Genomic DNA, 21558 nt, shown 5'->3' on the forward strand with positions numbered 1-21558 from the left:
AATATTGTGCCTTCCTTTTCAAAACCAAAAACTATATATCAAAATCTTTCAGCTAATATCAAGTCTGTACAATGACCTGTGTACATTTTGGAATAATTTCTCTTGGTTCTCTGTCAGAAAACTCAGAATGGATACAACAGATCCTTCTACCAGTATTACTACAGCAACAAAATAGAAAGCAGCATGTCTATGTTATTTGGATGTAAATACAATAAATATAAGAAGTGCATGTGGAAATAATGAACTATGCTACAGAAAGCAACAAAATCCCTCTAAAACAATAAAAGGCACCTGCAATTTTATTTTAAAAGAAGAATGAAAAAAGAAATTAGGAATCACTGAAATGAGAGCAAGGAACAGCACAGTTTGGCTGGTATTGATTTTCCTTTGTGTGGGTGATACTATCTAGGGCAATTTTTTCACTTGTCACTGCTTTTCCACATTCTGCCTAGGATTCTGAGAGTCATGACATAAAGCAAACGCCCCTGGTGAAAAATACTGCACTGGGGATGCAGGGGAAAGCACAAGTTCCCTTTCAGAGCACTACAGCTTTCTTTTTCTTAAAACTCTTGCAGACATTCTTCTTTACTCCCCCACTCCTTTCCTGCTTGTCTAAAACAGACTTCTCTTTGCTCACCACACAATCTAGCAACTGTTACTGCCAAAGCCACCCCCTCTCCTACAACCACCATCCAAAACTACATTCCTATATATGTGGCTTCATTAAATCTTCCTTTCAGCTTCAAATCTTAAAAAAACCCCACAAAGAACCCAAAATCCCCTTCTTTCCAGGCTTGCTTATTAAATAATGATAATAATAAAAACAATAATACAGAAAAAGGTGAAAGATACAATATCTGTGTTAGGAACACAAAACTGCAAAGCACCTGGATCTCTGACAGCCACATGCTATGGTTTGTGCCCCTCTCAGATACACCTACTCATGAACTGATCATGCTCCATCTTAAAAGTCTGTGAGGCATTTTGAAATACCTGGTGCACCAAAGCCAAAGAACAAAATAAAGTTAGTCTTGGAGGCAGAGCTGGCAACACTACCTGTTATAAGGCTGCTCAGAGCTCCCCATGACACCACGTCTTCAATTCTTCTAACTGCCAGAATTTAAGTGTTTGAACTGAATTTTTCCCCATTAATGTGTGAAAGAGTGTGAGTGAATTAAAAAGTTTCACATATTTCTAGAAGGTGGCAGAAAAAACAAAAAACTGTGGCATAGAAGACTGAGACCAAAGAAGCTGGCAGAAGATGGGGAGGAGGAGGGAAGAGAGAAGAAAAAGCAGGAGCTGGGCACAAGAGGTTACATGTAGCTGGGAAGAGTGACACTAAGAAAAAATGAACTGCAGCCATTAGGGAAAATGAAAAGCAGGGAGCAGCTGAGAAAGAAGAATCAATCAAAGTACAATAAGAAGTAGTGCAGAGCAATGGAGAAGAAGGAATGGCTGAAAAAATAAACCTGAAAGATTGTTTAAATTAAGGCATATAAACAAGACACTGGTAAACAACAGATTACTGGAAGTTAAAATGAAGGAGGACTGTGAAGATCAAGGAACATGGAAAGCACAATCACCTGTTGATCAGCTATGAAGGTGATCCTGTGAGACTGCAGGACACCAGCTGAGAAAGTGCAACAAAGCACTGCCACTCACAAACACCAGCCCCTCCTGGATGATATTCAAGTTTGCATTAAAATCTAAAACTGCAATGAGACACTTGCACTAGCTGGAAATATAAAATTCCCAAACAAAATTGCTCATCCTGTTCTGACAGCAGTCAGTACAGAGCAGTGACAATTTACTACTGCAGTATATTTTCCCCAGAAGCTCAAACAGCAAACTCCATGCACTGAAACTCAATATTCCAAAACACCACTTGAAGCAGCTGAAGACCCTAACATAGGATATAGCTGACAGTTTTCAAGAAAATACCAATTCTGCCACTATTTGATTTTGCCATTAACATCCCTAAAACAACAGTATTTTTACATTTTCCATAACATTGTTTTTGTGTAATTTCACCTAGAGCTTTCTGCTTTTTTTCTTCTTTAACCAAGCTACTATCTATAGGAAATATTCTGGAACTTTAATAATGATGACAGCACATACAGTTAGCCAAAGGTCACTACTTACCTCCACCATTAGTTACAACTGCACTCCCTCTGTTCTCTTGGTATTGACTTTCTCTTCTCAGTCTCTGCTCTTTGGTGAACTCTGCCACACGTAATGGGAGATCTGAGAACTCATCTGTTGGCTTCGGAAAACAAACAGCGAAGTCTGGAAACATTTTTCTTCAGAAACATAATTTTGTAACCTACTACTTCTTGATTTGTAATTTAATTGCCCTGTTCTACAACCACAAAAAACTAATTTAAAGCAAAAGACAGCTATAATGCACTGTTTAAAAAAAAAATATATAGTTGAATTTTCTTTAGAAAACAGCTGCCTACAGTTTTGATTGCAGTATCTGCACATGACTCAAAACATCCCAGGATGGAAAATCCTAGCACCTTCTCTAAAAATCAAGCTAGGAGTGCAGGTATGGAGTACAGCTCACTGCAACACTTTAGGTCTTGGCTATTTTCTAGTTGCCCCAAGAGGAATAGGGAACTTCACCCTGGCATTAATAATTGACAATATTTTTGCTGAGAGATCCTGTTTTCCTGCTTCTAAATAGTAAACAGATTTTAATATTTTAAACAAAGGAAGAGGACAAAATTTCCAGCGGATTTCCAAAGCTGAATTTTTCATGTCCAGGCTTATTTTATTGAAACAACTTTTCATGAATAATTACAGTTAACTCAGTATTGCACTATGATACTATTACAAGGGTTTTAAAATTAGGCATCCCATTTTTTCCTCATTTTTTTTATGCTCCAGTAAATTGACCTGTCATGAACTGTTTTATACATTTCTGTCAATACTTTCAACTTGGGGTCTGTCCCATACAAAATTAACCTTATTTTTTCTCCAATTAAACATTCAGTACCAGCTCAAGACAACCTGCACACCAGCACATACATGCTACCTATGGAATGTACATATACATTTAGTTCTCTTTCCTGTACAACACTGTATTCAACAAAAATAAAGCTGCAACACTTACTTCATTCCCTGACCACCTTTTGTCTCCGCTGTCCACGCTATTGAAGCCAGAATCGAGCGCCCCGTACGGACGAGTGGAATAGAGCTCCTCGTGGCTGTCAAACACACAGTTTTGGTTACTGTGATATAAACACCACCAAAAGCCTCTCAGCTCTTACAGAGCAAAAAGCAGAATAAGCCACCAAGCACAGCTGCAGTGTGTTCACAAGTTCAGCACGTCTGAAAACCTCACACTGCACTTGCTGCAACAGGGCAGGAGGCAGATGCTGACAGTCAGCTGCCCTTGCCTGGCCTGCAGAGCTAAGCTGACTCAGAGGACAGATCCACTCTTCAAATGTTTCCCAAAGGGAAGTTATGACAAAGCAAAGTGGTCTCATATTTCCCTGTTTAGCAAGTCAAACTTTCATTTTCTACTACTCATGTTTTGGTTGAAAAACTCTGTCCAACAAACTTTTATGTAAACAAGCATAAATATGTACAAAATCACTAAAAATACAGAATATACTACTTCTACTCAAAAATATGCAGCATGTATTACTTAAATGCCTTCTGTGTCATAATTACATAAGAAACTGCAGTAAGCTGAGCAGTATTTCAGATACACCATAATAGAGTAACTGTAGAAGTTTTCATTTACAGAGGTTTGTCAATGACATGTCCAGACAAAGGCATTAGACATGTGCCCAGTGTTACAATAGTATAACCAAACAGCCATACAGTTCTTTAAATTTCTGGGCTTTGAAACTATGTAATTCAGCAGTATAGCTATTACAGATGTCAACTCTGGCAACTGCTGCAGATAGCTACAGTAAAAGAGACAATGGGACTTGTCTGATCCACTGCAGATGGCATTTCACAATGGCTCAACTGTCCTACTGGCACTCAATGCCCCAGGGAGAACTGCAGCAGTAATTACTACATAATGCACAAGGAAGAATGAATTTCAGGAAGCTAATTGCTTCACCCCATCATAACAAAATTGCAGGTCATCTTCTCACTGGCATTGCTGTCAAGTTGCTGCTCCCTCTGAAATTCCACTTTCAGGAAATACTTATTTTCAATTTTTTTATTATTATTATAATAGACTACTATCAAGGCCCATTTTAGTTTTCATAGACATGAAATAGCAAACAAGTACCAGGAGGAGTGGAGGGTACAGATGAGAAACATTAAGATATGCATCTGTTTCTATGAAGATGTAGACTAGGACAAGCTCTTGCAACTGCATGGAGTTTTGATTAACTCAGAGGAGTTCTATTTTTATGGCCCTGTATTTGAAAAGGAAGACCATCTGCATAATAAACCATCAGAAAGGAAAAAAAGCCAAAGAAAAAAAAAACAACTCGCTTCTTCTGGGTGGGAAGAAAAAAGAATTACCATGAAGTCACCCAATGTAGTTAAAGAGCTACTAATTTGAATAACTGACAATAGAACCATAATTATACTAACAGTTTGTAGAACTTACATATATTTTTAAAACACAGGTCAAAGAAAAATCCATCTGCAGTACAATTCCATTTTAAATGAATCAATATTTTCACCATCTCCTGAGCACCCTATTGTAAACTGAACGATTACTGCAAATTAAGGAGCTCAAAAATGAGGAAGTGTTTTGATACAAATTTTCTTGCATCCCTTTTCAATTGGAGAATTTGAAAAGCTTTACATCTAACACTAAAGTTAGCTGGAAACTCAAAAATATGTAAATGTTGTGGCAAGGACTTCTCCTTTTCAACAAGGAAGCTGCTTTCTGTCTTTCCAACCCTCACAACTAAACCCACCTATCCAGTGCTACACACTTTACACATTTATCATCATACAGCAGCCATTCTAAAATCAGCTGAGACTTAAAATTTTTATTCCTCCCTAACCAAGAAGCCACAAAGAACAACCATTAGGCATTTGGACAGATCAGAGCATTTTAGGACACTGACAGCTTATAGAAAACTGTGTAATGCTTGAAATCAAAGGATGAGAATCCAAATGCCTGCTATGATCAACAATGAAAGACAATACTTGCTGCCCTTTCCAAGTCACACTAAAACTTGTATCTTTACCTCCTGCAAGCTAGAACAGTTGCCCAAGTCCCAGAATATTCACTACACTGGTTTACCTGTGAGTACTCAGTATTTTTTAAATCTTCTAGCTCCAGACTTTGCCACTCTGCCAACAACTGCTACACAGCTTCTGCTTTGTCTCAATCTCATTCTCTCCAGCACCAACCTGAGCTGCTCTGAGTTTGCTGCAAATGAGACTAGCTTGTTGCAGCTGAACAAAACTTGCTGCAAGGTAAATTTCACATAGCTTATGTTTGGAAAAGGACTGAAACATAAAGGGTTTCACTCTGGTTAAAGAGTTTGATATAATTTGACAAAGCTAAAACAATCAATTAGCTGTGCTAGAACCTCCAACCCACAATACGTGCCATGGTATTTTATAGTATCTTGTTTTATTAACAGTATCAACAGCCTTGCTATTCAAAATGTTTGATCAAGAGTGAACTGACAGCTTGACACAAAGTTCCTCTAACAAGTCTCTACCACTCAGACTTTCCAACAGCATGGTATTACACAAAGCTGATCAGATAAACCAGCAACAAAGTCTAGGAGGACTGACTGATACCTTATTTCTACTGGCCACCTTTGAAGATAAGAAACACAAAGCTCTTGTGCCTTGCCTGAAAATATTAACTGTATCACAGCTGAAGGATTTTATTTCTTTCATCCCAAATTACATAAAAATATAACAACTGGGGATTCCCTCTTTCACTGGACCATTCTACCATTTTCTTCTAATATGTGCTCTGCTCCACAGACAGCTCTTCCATAGGTACATGTAGATGGAAGGAACCACTTGCAACTCTGAATGCCCTAAAACAGCACAGTAACAACAAATAATTCTATCACCAACTGTCATCTCCTCTAGGGTACAGAAATAAAGCTAAAGCAAAGCCAGTAGAAGCTCATTTCATACTGCTGAATCTAGTAAAAATCCTAGAGAAAGCATCCTCAACTCTAGTTCAGCCCTTATTTTAACACTTACAATTCCAAGCTATGAATAATTAACTCTTCTGCTCACATCACAAAAGCAATTGATGAAAATTTCCAGAGTGATATACAAATACAGACAGCAATAAATCAGTAAGCACATAGCTCACTTGATTTTGAACTTCTCTTAAAAATAAACAAACTCTTAGAGCTAAACAAATCATGACATTTTCTCATTAAGAGCCTTTTCCTTCCAGAAAAGGGCAGTATCCTCAGTATTATGCAGAAACCATCTGCAACAGCTTGTACTGGAAAGTGATTAATCCTTGACATGCTCATATGTTGACCTCATCTAGAACAGTAATTTATAACATTCAGTGCTGATGAGGAACCACTCTGTCAGTCCCTCATGCAAATCCTTCTTCATAAATCTGACTCATGATGATTTATTGTGAAGTCTCCTGATTTGTGTTTTATTGCTGCTAAGGCAGCAGTACATCCTTCAGCAACTCACTCCTCCACACCTTATTACTACCTTCCAAGATGACTGAAGTAATTTTTATATATATTCAGTTTCATACTTCACTGACTGCTTTCTTCTGCATCACGTAACAGAAATAAATCTTAACTCCTTTTTGCTAGACATCTTAATTTAGCAGCTGATACTGCTGACTGTTCCAATATTTGTGTTACAATGCCAGCAGCAGAGCCAAGTGAAAACTTGCCAAAAATAACAGTTTACTAACGGGGTGGAGATCAGCATTGACACCTGCGGTTGGAGCACAGCCGTTATAAAATTCTGTGCAAAAGGTTAAAAATCACAGCTTGGATATCATTCAGTAAGTCTGGGCAAAATATTAAGATCTTGTAAATTGAACATGTACATGTTACCAACACGGGAGCATACCCCCTGTATTTTTATTATTACTCTCTTTTTACTGCATATCAGCTTTGATACTGCCTTTCACATGACACTGCCAAGATAATCTTCTAAACCACTTCTCACTTCTTACACACTGATACCTCACTAAATGCACCATGAAATACCATAAAACAATGTTTTTCAAATCCACCACAATGCACTCGCCAAAGAACAATCCTTGATGTACTTTTTAAAAAAAAACAAGGTGGACTGACAAAATTTTCCTGAATGCCATTAAAACTGGAAGTGTGGCTTGTGTAAAACTTACCATGATCCAAATCCCATGGGTCTCCTATCATAATCAGGCAAGTCTGGAGCTATCTTGCATGCTTCTATGTTCAGGTATTTAAATATATGAATTTTTCCTTTTATACATATCTTTAAAAAATTAAAAAAATAAAGTAAGTATAATTTGACAATACAATTTCAAAGTACACTACAGACATTCAAAATGCCATTGAGAATAATAATAAATGAGCACATTTGCATCAATCAATGTATCTTTTATTCCAATCTCACTGCATTTTAGAGGAACAGCTATAGTGGAGCATCATGATAGACAAATGGAAGCTGTCCTCCAAGTACATCTGGTCTGCAGGCAACTCTGTCAGCTGGATGCTGAAATTTCATCATGCAAACAAGAACGAGCATTTACAAGTACTAGAATTTATACCCTTGGCATCAGAACAGATGCATCCCACCCATGCCCAGATTTGAATGGCAGTGGAAGACTGCCAGAGCCAGCTCAAATTTATAGTCAATGAAGGCAGTAACAGCTGTCTCTGCTTTCACAAGGAAAGCAAAACCCCACTGAAACTACAGGTTTCAGCAAGTGCCCCTCAACTCCAATGCAGCAGCTCACAGTAGAACCTGTAATACTCAGGGACTTGTATGCCCACACTGAAAATCAAATCAGTCACTAACTGTATTGTAATTTCTAGTTCAAAGGCCAATTTGAGTACTCTGCTGCAAAGTGGATCAGCAAACTGCAGCACTGAGACCTCAGTCAAAATTTTGACATTTGAGTGACATAAAATCAGTCTTGCCTAACAGAAATATTCAACCCAACATTAATGAAATTTTTTTGCGTATTCCAGAGCAGACACCATGAATACAGTAATACAGTAAAGGCAAGAAAAGGGATTTTTTCAAGCTGTGCTACATATTTAACACTTTTAGACAACAGAATGTATTCAAAAATCTTTTGTTCGTAAGTAACAAATATGCAATATAATCCTTCAGTTTATAATTTAGTTCTACCCTTGTTATCTGAACTAGTCATCTGATTTTCTAGCTGCATTTACCTGTGCAGGGGGGGACTGGAGAGGGTTGTTTTCTAACATGATGGTCTGAAGATGTCTGAGGTTCCTATAACAAACTGGTATTGTTGTTATTTTATTGCAGGAGAAATCTAATCGAATCAAAGGCAGCTCAGCAAGCTCTGGAGACAAAAAACAAAGAATTCAGAAGTTTAAAAGAGTGTGAGAAAAAGCAAAAGTATAAAAGTGGGTGTTTCACAAAACAATTAAGCTGCTTCCAGCTCTCAGGGGAAGAAAAATGGACTGAAAACAGAAGTGTTTGAAGTCTCTGCTGCTATAGTGGACAGCTGTTTTCTCACCTTCAGGTAAACGCACCAAATTATTTCTTCTGACATTCAGGTCTCTCAAGGATTCCAAACTGCCAATCTGTGGAGGTATTGTCTGTATTTCATTACAGCTCACATCCTACAAAGGAGAGCAAAGAATGAGTTACCACTGTGTAAGTCTCTGTTAAGTCAAATATGCAGCTCTAGGGACTGAAAGAAAAAGACAGCAATTCATATAACACCTCAGATATGTACTCTCAATCTCACAGCTGATATGAAGCAATGTTCTCATTTTAAACATGAGAGGAAATAAAAGCTTTAAAAGATTAAGTGCTCAGATGAGGAAATTTATTTTAAGTTACTCCATAGTACTTCAGACAGCACAACTTGCTACATGAAAGCTTTCTACTAGAAACAAACATAGCAAGAACTCTAATTCCACCAGGCATTCCTTTCTAGAATAGAGAAGACATTTAAATTGACATGGATCATTTCCTCTCCAGTCCATCTTTCCCTCACATAAAAGAGCAGAAAAGTAACAGTTGGAAATCAAGTGTATACTCACAAGCTCTGTCAGTTGTTTGAGCTGTCCAATTTCTTCAGGTATTGAAACAAGCTTATTATTACTTGCTATCAAAACTTTTAGTGGTAGTCTACAGAGGTGTACTGGCAATGTTGAAAGCTGGTTTCGACTTTTGGACAGAAAGAAAACAAAATAATCAGAAGTCTAATGAGAAATATTCATGCAGTAAAAGACACATACAAAAAGCACACTCCATTTAGATACCAAACCAGTTTTTATGCAATTACTACAGAAGTAGCTCCATGAGGCTGTTCTTTATTACTTTATCTAGTTATGTGTGAACAAATTCTGAATATCAAGTATCAAGACTGATCAGATGCTTTTGAACCCAGTGTGGAGGAATGTGATGTTTTTGTGCCCTTTCAGGTGCCTCTGATAACTGGCCATGCTCTGTCACAAAGGAGTATGTTTGGGCTGAGTGCAAAAGCTCTCCTCGTGGGTAGCACTGCAGGTCAGCACACAAAGTGCCACAGAGAAATTCATGAGACACTGAATATTTAAAGTGTATTTCTGATTAAGTAAGGATAATAATGGTACAGCAACTATTAAGAGATACAGCATTAGGAAATCCATATCTGATTAATATCCTGTACATGCAACTTTCACATAAATAGAAAAAAAAGAAAAGAAAGAGATATACTTTTGCTAATTTAGTATGCTTAGAACACCAGAGAGAAACAGCTTGAGACTCTGCCAATTTCTGAAGAGAAACTTTCCACATCTACTAAAAGACAAATGAAAGATGCTGTACACATTTGGATTTCATCAAGAAGCCAGGCTGCAGCAATTTTTTGCCTGTAATGCTGGCAGAGAAGACTTAATGCTTGAGAAAGATCTTCCAAAGCCACCAGTACAGTGAAGGTAAAGGGATATTGCATAAACTTTATTCAGCTGCTGAGAGCTGCTTTGCAAAGACTATGCAAAAGTTCTACCATCTCTTTTCAGTCTGCATGGTGATATTTCACATGGAAACAACTGAAATTTATTTATTCCTTCAAGCTGGAATTAGCTTTCTTCTTCATTCTCCTCTTTTATGAGCTGCTGTTCATCCTCATGTTCCCTGATCCTGTTGCTTTGATGCAATGACACACAACACAACAAGTCAGCATTACTTATGGATGCACCAAAATGTATAAACCCAGACTACTCATGTTAAAGCAAACTTGGTAAGACAACTGTTACCTGATATTTAGAAATGTTAAAGACTGTAGGTTCAAAACAGCCTCTGGGATAAATCGGATGCAGTTCTGGTACAGATTGAGAGTCTCGAGGGAGACAAAGTGACAAGCTTCTGCTGGGAGCTCCGACAGTCTGTTCCGGGACAGGTCTGAAGGGAGGCAGAAAGAAAATTCAGCAAAGCTGCCCTAGAAATTCACTAAGTTCCTTGCTTGGCAAGGTTGTTTCAGTTAATGAAGTTTGACAGAAACACCTACCAAATGTTTATATTTGAAGAATCAATATTTTTCCTTGGACAGTTCCAACTGCCAGTCCACGAGTGTTACTCTCCTTTACAAGTTGCATTGTGATAAACAATTCAGTCGCAAATGGTTCTTTTTTTTCTTTAAAGGTTAAGGAAAGCTGCTGCTTATAAATGCCAGAGGGCAGTTCCCAAAGCCACACACCTAGAGTCCCCACTTCCTCACACACAGAGCCCTGAGTTCTGACAGAAGCATTACCCATTTTCCAGGTGTGATAAAGCTCACTACAGCAGGGGTATGATGGATATAAAGTTCAGCAGGATGCACACAGGTAAGAAAGCATCAAAGTCATGGAAACTTCTAATCCACCAATACAAAAAGTTATTAGGGAACATAACAAAACCCCTTGTCTGTTCACCAACAAAAAATTTCAAAAAGAAATAAATTAAAAATTATCCCTCTCCGCACACACAAAGTGCTTCTTTTCCAGCTGGTATCAAGCTCAAACATGACCTCAGCTTCAACTTGTCCAAACTTGATTTTGAAAAAACAACACTTTAAATGAATGTTTCCGACAGCTCTAACAGTGGGAGTTAAAAATAAAAATTATAGAAGTCAGCAATAAGTTTGCATTGCATATCTAGAATATTTTTATTATTTTATGACAGAAAGCAGTTTGAGATCTTTGCCCCACTTTTCTACTTTTTGTGAAAAAGAAAACATTTTTCCTTTTTTCCGCCCTTTCCTTCCAAGAGTAAAGAAAAACCTGCACTTACAGATTGCTAAAGACAGGCTCTGTAAATATCCTGATCTAACCATTTGCTAATCCAGATGAAACATCAGATAAATGCATCAATGCAAAGAATGATCACTGTGATGGATCCTGCTTCCTGCTACTGACAAAGCAGAAATTTCCTACCTGTACACCTTGTCCCAAGTGCTCTGCATTGCCAGAGTGTGTGAGAGAAACTGATCAGAAATACAGCATTTTTCTGACCACTTCTCCCACAAACACTATGCCAGAAACAGGGAAACATATTGGTGCAGGCTGAGGAATCCCTATTTTGGCAGCAGAGAATATTCTTGGCATTGTAAAGCACTCACTGACCTCCAGCTTAAGTGTAAGTAGCAAATTAATTGGACTGATCAGAACCTGCTTAAGAATCTGTAGGCAACAAAGGAGTCAGTAAAGTAATGGCATATATCCTACAGAACACAGCATATACTTCCAAGAATTAGTGCAAAATAAGTATTCATTGCATAATCTCTCAGAGTGCTCTATTATGTCCTACTGTCCCTTCTGCTTTACTTCCATAGTTTAATTCTAATTAATGATTTAGTGACAATGACAGGACACTCCAGTCCTCCCCTCCAAGCTGCAGCTGATTTAAAGCAGAGTTTTAGTGCTGTGTGACAATGTGGTGCCCAAAATTACAACATTCCTAGTGGGATCTCTGTGTGCCAACATTGTTGTAAAATGTGGCAGGAGAAGAGAGGTTTTCAATCATACTGTCCCAACATAAGTCATGTATCCTGAAACATTTCTACCAAGTACAGCTAACCACACTGGAATTATCTGCCATCCACACAACTTGCTAAGAGATTCCACAATACAATTGTATGTTAGCATGCAAGAAAGAGAGAAGAATGCAAATTATTTCAGAGAAGACAAGAAACATGCAAGAGCAACTTAAAAAAAAATACTTATTTCCCATATTCGATGTTTAACCACTTATTTAAAGAATTACTACAACACTGGTTTACATATAAGGTGTAAAAGTTTCTGAATTCCACCACTTCTCTCACAACATACAAGCATCTTCAGCTCACAGCTTTATCCCTCCTTCACACAGCTGTGCTGGCACAGGCACCTTGAATTCTGCCCACTTTAAAAGAGAAACAGCTTCCCAAGTACTGAGCACTTTTCTGGCAGAAAAGTGACAAAAAGTTTCTTTCTACTCTGTTTTGGAAAGGGTTTAACCACAAATATGAGAATTCTCATTTGCTTTTTGTTTCACTTTACCTTAGCAAAAAATTATTTTAAAACTATTTTTTACACATTGTGCAGACCATAAGGCATGAATTAGTTCAAGAACTTCTCATACTCTGAACTTTGATTTAGTATTGGTACAAAAATGACTCCCTGCAGAAATAACATTAGGTATGAAGAAATGAAAATACATTTTTAAAAGCAACAAACAAGCTCAGAGTATGATAGAAAAGAGACATCAAAGCTGGTTAGCACGAATGAATAGGTTTTTCAGGACTTCTCTCAATCTGCAGTGATTTTTAAAACTTGGGATTCCTATGTAGCAGTAGACATTCAGGGGAAAACAGATTAAATCAGAGCTGAATTTTGATACTGCAGTATAGACTTCTAAATGATTCAAAAGGGGTATAACAAGTTATAAGTTTTGTTAATAAGTTTAGAGCATTTTTACTCATGATGGCCACGAGAATCACTCAGCATCTGTGATTTCATAGGCCCAAATGGGAGCCAAGAGGGAGGGTGGGCCAGGACCATAAAAACAGGCAAGCACCAGGAAAAGAACAACTAAGATAAAACAAGAGTTGAGAATCAGACAGAAATAACATATGACAAAATACAGTGTGAATTCTGATTCTGCAAATTCAAGAATTGCTTTTGCTTTTTTGCAATCCCTGCTCTGTCCCCCCCTAGACCTTCAATAAGAATTTAAATTTCCCCAAGTCCAGCAAGCAGCATCCCTAAGATTCAGGGACTTATTTTCATTTTTTTCAGTTTCTCTGAAATCCTCTCCCATACCAGAAAACTAAAGTAGACAGCAGTCCCTGCATGGAACAATTCAGCAATTCCATCCTCTCTCCCATCAACTTCCTCAAACACCTGAATGAGAGGCACAGCTATAACAAAACCAGAAGATAACAAAAGCATTCCAGTGATTTGTTTTATATTCACATTTGCTGCCCAGCAGCACAGCACTAGATGGTGTTTTTTCAAAAGAGAAAGTGAAAGTGAGGTATAAGAAAAAAATAAGGTATTTTATTTAAAATACCCAATTAATACTCTGCCAATTAAGACTTATTTTGATCATATTCTTCTGTTACTGTATGCATGAAATAACTTCAAAACAAGAAAACAGAAGAGTAACAAAAAACAAATTACTAATTCCCCCCAAAAGCATAAATACTTAGTTTCACTACAAATAATCATATCAATGAAATCTAGCTGTTATAATCTGAACTAGGATTAACTCATTTGTGTCCAGGTTTCATGGGTTAAAATCACTGTTACCAGAAGTCATCTTTAAAGAAAAGGCTCTCCTAGTTTACTAAAAATGGATGTGTTTCCTTGAAGGCAAGATCATGTGGAATTTTGGCAAAGGGGAAGCATTCTTTGGAACTAAGCTCTTTGTGAAAGATAAAAAAGCCAACAGCACAGACACAAAATGAAATCTCAGAGCAGTCAGATCACTGACCTTTTCCATCTTAATTGGGATTCTGTGGAGAAAGCCAGCAAATCCAATGTTAAATGTTACTAGAGATACACTATGTTTCAAATTGCATCATTTGGCAGTAAATGCAAACTCCTCCTGCTCAAAGAAGAATGCTTCTCTAACATTAGCAGGGCTGTGTTCACACACTTTTAACTTCAGCTGTAACCCAAATTTTGTCTCCAAAGGACTCTCAGTGACACAAAGATGCGCGGTGGGAGGTACGGGGTACCCCGCACGTTCACTGCAGCTCAAATGCTGCTGGCACCCAGACCAGCTGGGTGGTGCTGAATTCCAGGTCATCACCAGATGCTAATGGGATCAGTCCACTAATCCTGCTGAGATGGGAATATGGCTTCTGCTCTCATGCCAGTTAGCTACAACAAAGAAGGCCAGCTCTAGACCTGAGCTTTGATACAAAATATTGTTGATAAAAATCTGCCTTTTGTCATCAGAGATCTGTTCCCCACACACTTTGAATATTTATTTTTTTAAACTTAAACAAGCAAAGCCCAGATTTTGGCTGTCTATTCAAAACCAAACATCAGCAACCACCACAAGACCCACTGGCCACAGTGATGTAAGAGAGCCTGTGACACTGTCACCTGTGGGCTCCCACCCATGATGTAACACGGCTCCAGAACAACTCTGCAGCTGTGGGATATCAGCCATGAACTTGCTGCAGTGATGCAACAACCCTGCTATCCGTGAATTGATCAGAATCACAATGGTGACACTGGTGGCTATACTGCCCTTAGCCAGGATGACTTATTTATATGGCAAGCAAATGTTCTGTTTTCCCAAAAACTAGGAGACATGTTGTAGTTTGAAAGCACACTCATGGTTTTCCTTTAATAACAGACAAATCTAGGACACATGAGCTTGCAGCTGACAGAGAAAAATATATTTTCTTATAAATAATTAAAGAAACCAATCAATGAAAAGGAGGTTGTCAGCCAATATAGTGACAGAAGGCAAAAGGCAGCATGAACTGCTTTAGGAGGAGAAGGTACAGCTGTTTAAGAAGAAATACCAGAATCTGGAAGTGTGTAAACAGCTTCCCCCACTCCCATACTCAACTTAAAGACCAGAAGCAAACTCCACAGTTTCACAGTGATAACAACAAAACCACCATTGCACTGAAGATTATCCTTGAATTGGGTGACTTAGGCTCGATGATATGGAAAGCAGCTCACTACAACAGCTCATTTACAGCTGCTGCTCCCTGGAAAGCGACTGCTTAGGTACAGCCACCTCTCAGATAATGTCACTAAAACCAACTTTTGAGGAACTTGATGCCATCTGATTGCTCAGTTCTCACATTTAGAATCAACTCTGTCAGAACAACAACATTTCCAAACGGATTCTTATACAAACCTCAGCTCCACCTTTATGTTGTCACTGATTCTATAAGCCAAATAAATACATGCATCTTTATCCTAGTTTTATGGATTTTTTTTTTCACTTCTCAAACACTTCAGAACTTGATAACCTAAGAGCAACAATGTCTGTGATTCTGCTGACTTTTAGGAAACATTCCCATAAAGCTACTAAGAGAAAATTACTATAATGAAAGCACAGCCCCAAGCAGATGAGCTGGTATTATAGTACTGACTTTTCTTGCAGAAGGAAACCAGAAATCATCGTAAGAGAGTATTTCTGTGATATATTTCTGATGCTGTTGGCCCCTGTACACTGAGAGTGATTTTCTTTCTTAGCACTGAAAATGTTGGCATCCTTTGAGGTTCATTTCACACCTGGAGGATTTCCTGACACAGGAGTGGTGACTACCTCTTCCTGCCTTGCTGTGATACAAGACTACCACTTCTACCATACCCTAATTTAAAACAAACCTCAAAATGTCTCCTGACTCACCTTCTACCTGCCAGCCCTGTCAAACCTGAACTTTTCCCAATCATTTCCCCGGGTATCAAGACACCCTGTGTGTACACCTATTAAGTTAAGGTGGCATTTACTGAACCAAAATGCATTTATTCCTTCTGTGTTTTCCCCAGGTAAACTGCCAAGGACAGCCCCACTGCTCAAGCCAGAATACCCACAGAACAGATTTAATGAAGACTGTTTCCATCATCATTATTTCTATAGCCCTGTAATGAAATATGGAATTTCCAGTTTCCATTTCCAGCATTTAATGAAGGAAGATTAGGATCAGATGTGATGTGTCCTTGATAGACTTATCACATTTCAATTCTCAGCAGATCCATTCTTGATATGCATGATCACATTCCTACTTAGCAGCAGCACCAGCAGCATTAAACTTCACTTTAACCATTTCCATGAACTAACAATTTGGAACCAAGAATCTCCAACCTGCTGCTTTTGGCACCATGCATGGGCTGTGATTTCTGCAGTCCCAAAAACAAGGCAAAGGTTGCTGGTTTCTTCTAAATGTTAACTTGATAGTGCTACGTTTGGAATACAAAGTGACCATCAAAACTTGCTGCACCAATCAGAGAATTCACTGCATGACATAAAACAATAGAAGATCACACATCACACTGAAATGGGCCCTCTGGATTTCCCTGAGTGCTAAAGTTTAACCGAGGCTGCTTGACTGTCCCTTATAAAACCTGCTTCAAATCACTGCCAAATCATTGTCAAGTTTCACATGTGTGAATCAAAGTTTCACAGATGCTATTTCCTCTGGCTACATTTTTGTTTTGGAACATTCAATACAAATAACAAAGCTTCTTGCCAAAGCTTTTAAAAGTCAAGAAAACCCCTCACTTCTCTGAAGAACTTCCACAAATCCCTTGCTTGAAGCAATTTTAATGAAGTCAGAACTATGGCCAAAACCTTTACCTTTTCCTTCAACACCTGGATTACCAGATGAAACCTGGCTGGCTTTTTGTTTTCTAACTCAGAAGCATCTAAAGAACAGTCACAAAAGGGAGATTTGTGCAGAATCTGGCTTCCAAGTTACTTGAACTACACTAGGGCTTTTTAGCAACTCTTTTCTGTTAAAACACATCACATAAAGAAAAAAAAAAAAAATTAAGCAAGTACAACACTCTTACCTGGCCTAGTCTCTGCATTATTCATCATTTGCTAGTTTAAGTCTTATTCATCACTTTTCTAGTCTTAAGACTAGAAAAATCTATATATAAAGATCTGTAAGAACTTTAATCATACTAAGTAAGAAAACTCAATCACACCTGGGATCAAAGAGGAAAATAGAAGATCCTAAACACCAACTCCCATTCTCCTTCCCTTTTTTCTCTCCACATGATTTTAATACATATTTGCTGTAGTTTAGCTTTCTCTTTTACACATGAAGGAAAATCTCGCAGGTGCCACCATAAAAACATGACTAAACACAAACAGTCCTGCTCTTAATGCTGCTGTGTGACACTGACAAGAAAGCACATTTCCAAGGAAAGCATGATCTCTCACTGGAGCAGAACCACCTGAGTACTGCAAGGAGAGGATAAACATTCTAACTAGAGTAACAACTTGGAATACAATGCCACTTCCTCTGCAAAATGATTTCATTTTCCTTTTGCAAGGAAGAATATAGTTTATTAAAAGCAAAAAACAAACAGTGACAACTATTGAACACCATTACATAATTGTTCTTGCGTTGTTACTGGAGAGCAGGCAAGAGTGACAAGTTCCAGTCCCTGCAAGGAACTGGAAACTCTTCATATTCCAACAACTCCAGCTGCTTTTCCTCTAGCTGGCACTAGAGCAGAAAATCTGTGGCCTGAATGGATCAAACTGTTACATCAGCTATTATTTATCTTTATTATTGTGATTATTATTATTCAATGCAGACCCTGGCTCCACAGTCAGCCACTCCAAGCCACAGAGCAATTCCTTCCTGGCCATATATTACCATCCTCTCCCTTGCACCAGCATTCCTGCCTGTGCAGCCACACTGCCACTTTGGTCTCATTACTGAGAACAAACCCTGAAAAAGCCAAAGTTAAAATAGTTTTCAGCCCTTCTGAGGCATGATCCAGTTCCTGCTGCAGTTGAGTAATCTCTAACATCAACACAAGGGGGAATGTGGCTTTATGAGTATTGTAGAACAAGACCAGGACTTCTGGCAGTAGCTGGGATTTGGACTAGCTGGTTAATAACCACAAAACCACCCTTTAGGGTTTTGTTTTTTGTTTTTGCTCCTTAACTCACAAATGCTCCTATTATTAATCAGGTCTTTTCAGAGGAGCAAATGCAGGATTGTGATCAGGGATTTATTCCCAAGTTTCGCTCATTATGGATAGGTATAAAGCATGGCATGTCCTTGTGTACATATCACAGTATTTTAAGGATGGCATATAGTAGAGCTAAGCAAACACTTTGGGAGTGAGATGAAACCACTTTTCAGATGAGCAGGGAGAGATTTCCAGTAGCTTTAAAACGGAGGCAGGAGGAAGTCAGGTGATCTGCCAGCTGAGCCTTATGACTGACCAGTAAACAAGAGACAGATTACAGACAGAATACAAACTGCAACTCATCAACTGCGACAGCACAGATGATGCAAAATGGAACTGTTTAACCATGGCTGAAAACAGGAATTAATTCTAACCCCTTCACATGGGGTTTGCAGTTAAAGAATTTTTCACATGTGGTCTGCTTCCAACTTCCCAGAGACAAGCCCCCAATCTTCTCTCTTCTATCAATTTCATTCCCTTTCCTCACTAAACTTGGCATCCACCCAACAGCACAATCACGCTTCTCTTTCAAACACTCTAAAACTTAAAGCCAAACAAACTACCAAAAGTTTGAGAAGCAACGTTTCAAAATACCTGTGACTGAGTAATTGAATTGGAGCCTCCAGCTCAGCAAGGCTGGCTAAATTGGGGAAGCTCAGTTCCTCATTGTCCAGCTGCACCACAGGCCCCTCTGCTTTTGTATGCAGAAACACAGACATACTATTTATCCCCAAGGAAAGCAGCCTTGGGACTACATCTACAAAGCTGGTACAGCAGCCCACACCACTCCAACGATAAAACTGGTTTAAAAGAAGCTGTTTGGGTTTGACCCAAACCTACTCGTTGCTGATTTAAAACAAAGAAAAGAAAAAAAAAAAGTCAAATCACAGTATGAAACTCTCACGTCTAGCCTTTTATACAGTGTAACAAAGACAGTTCAAATGACATTTGAAAGCCTTGGAGATCCCTACCCTCTGGGATCCGACTTGACTGGTTTAAAATTATCCCCTCTCCTGGGTCCTCCCTGTTGGCCCTTTGCTGTAAGCTACTGATTCTGCAATGCTTGTGTGAGCATTTCCCAACTCCCATCAGGCAGAAAAACCATCAAGTTAGCTCACATGATTTCTGAAGCTGTTTAAACTACTCTTGCAAATTTTGCCTGAAGCCAACTTGGGGAGGACTTACATGAACTGTCTCTCCAGTGGATATATGAGGGCACTGACTTCCTTTGGCAGCACTGTTTTCCTTAAATTAGCTGTTATCAGCACATTGACAAACAAGTTGAAGTCTTGCCTTAGCAATGAGTTGAGAAAAGGAGGAGAAGAAAACAACTTTTCAAAGAAAATCTTTCATCAAGACTTTCTAAGCAGACATTACTTTGAATTGAATCAGATCAAAGTCTTCATTACTTAAGCATTCCATTTTCTGGTATGCAACCATCTTGGCTAAAACAAAGGAGACTAAGCTCATTTTGTAAATGTCTCAGAATCATTACATGGTTCAGATTTGCTGCTTTGATTCCCAGCACACACACAAAAAAATTCTACCTCTTCTGTATTTCTTAATAATCTATTTTTATCTAAGACATCTGCTTTTCTCAGTTCTCACACTCAGGACCATGGAGAATAAATACCAGTATATGGTCATACTCCCTCCAAAAACATCAACATACCTCCCTTCCATGCACTCTCCCAATCAGGAAACAATTCCTCATTTTCTTTGACAACAATTCCTCATTTTCTTAGACATCACTTTCCCATGAAGGCTTCAAGACAACTGATGGCTCATGACTTGAGTATAACTTGTCATATCCACTGGGGCAGAACTAACCTGGCTGTCAGTTCATAACTTACAGCAACTTATTCTTAGTGATCTGGTTTGTAGTGCAGAGAGCAGTTGAGCTGCCATGCAGAAACAGGACTGAATGTGGCAAAGGGTTGCAAAAATAACTTCAGTTGAAGACATTCTTCTGCAGGCTCAAGTTGGAATGCTGAATTTGGAAGTCAAGTCACTTAGTACATATTTTTTATCTTGTTTTTAATTAAAGGCTTGCTAATGTTGTTATGCTTGTCCTCATATCATGGTAAGTTGTATTCAAAAATAAACTTCAGTACAAGACACAGTGCAAGATGCCACCTCCAGAGCAAGGGCTGAGCCAGTGGAACAGGGACATGTTTGCTGTCAGTGAAAAAGGAGAAGGCTCTGTGTTCCATGGGGAAATTTCACATTTCCTCATTTCTACAAGTTAAAAGTACCAAGTTTTTCTCATGGTCCAGAGACTGGTCAGCAAGCACTCAGAGGGATTCAAGATCTTCTCACACATTATCATCTCCTCAAACCCATTTCTTTCCTGATTTCACATGGAAAATATGGGGCATGAAGTATGAACAAAAGGCAGTGCAGAAGCCGATAGGAAAAATAGAAAATGCTCCTGCCAAGAAACTCTGCTGCACATACAGCTTCTCACAAACAAGACAGGAAATCAAGAATATGATAAATATTAGTTCCTCCATTCCATGATAAGATTTTAAGATACCATAGCCTGTATTCTAAAATCCATAACCAACCTTCAGTTATTCATAAAAGGGAGGGGAAGGAAGAGCCACATACCAGGACAAAGCAATCCCACAGGTTAATATAAAACCTCATGCAGAGTGTACAGTCGTAGGCAATGACACTGATGACAGAAGGGTGTCAAGGACATCTGAGAAGGACTGAGCCAGGCCAGAAAACCCCTCCAGGCAGCACAGTGCCTTTTGAATACATTTACATTGTCCAAGGTGGTCCTTCCACATCCAGCTTAGGCACCCCAGGAACATCAACTGCAAATAAACGACCCTCAACAATCTGTTCATGGCTGTCATCTGAAGAGACCATGAGTGAGCAGATTGTGTGGCACTGTCACTTTGCTGGATGTTCTGCCCTGGCTTTCATTTCAATCAGTAAAATATCTCCTATATTCAGTGATTCTATTGGCTCTGTGAGTAAACTGGAACTTGGGAAAGGACAACCTGGAATGGAATAAAACCAGGAGGAATGTGTCAGTCAGGAGGGCTGGAAACACAAAATGCAACTAACAAAGACTTCTTATTTCTATTATTCATCTATTTATTTTACTAAAAACTTTAATTCATCTTAATACTGGAGATAAAATTCTCCATCTACAAGCATTTTCACATATAAATATGTCAGCTAATGTAATACCTGCTATTTACCTATTGTCACATCAATTCTGATTAATCCTCCTATAATAACCAATCAGTTAAAAATGTATTACTATAGTCCCTTTTTCCACAAG

General features: G+C 38.6%; 1 protein-coding gene across 26 annotated transcripts in view; it reads right to left on the reverse strand.

The window, feature by feature from the left end:
• LRCH3 (leucine rich repeats and calponin homology domain containing 3) overlaps positions 1-21558 on the reverse strand; it is a 61008-nt gene that overhangs the window by 26335 nt on the left and 13115 nt on the right. For all 26 annotated transcript variants that reach the window (XM_079315186.1, XM_079315196.1, XM_079315193.1 and 23 more), the window contains exons 2-8: positions 10374-10518; positions 9174-9300; positions 8642-8747; positions 8328-8464; positions 7292-7401; positions 3116-3209; positions 2143-2263 (exon numbers count right to left, since the gene is read on the reverse strand). In XM_079315186.1, the coding sequence (XP_079171312.1) occupies positions 2143-2263; positions 3116-3209; positions 7292-7401; positions 8328-8464; positions 8642-8747; positions 9174-9300; positions 10374-10518 (840 nt within the window). The remainder of the gene's footprint in view (positions 1-2142; positions 2264-3115; positions 3210-7291; positions 7402-8327; positions 8465-8641; positions 8748-9173; positions 9301-10373; positions 10519-21558) is intronic.

The sequence above is a fragment of the Erithacus rubecula genome (assembly GCF_903797595.1).
Source record: "Erithacus rubecula genome assembly, chromosome: 11".
Lineage (NCBI taxonomy): Eukaryota > Metazoa > Chordata > Aves > Passeriformes > Muscicapidae > Erithacus > Erithacus rubecula.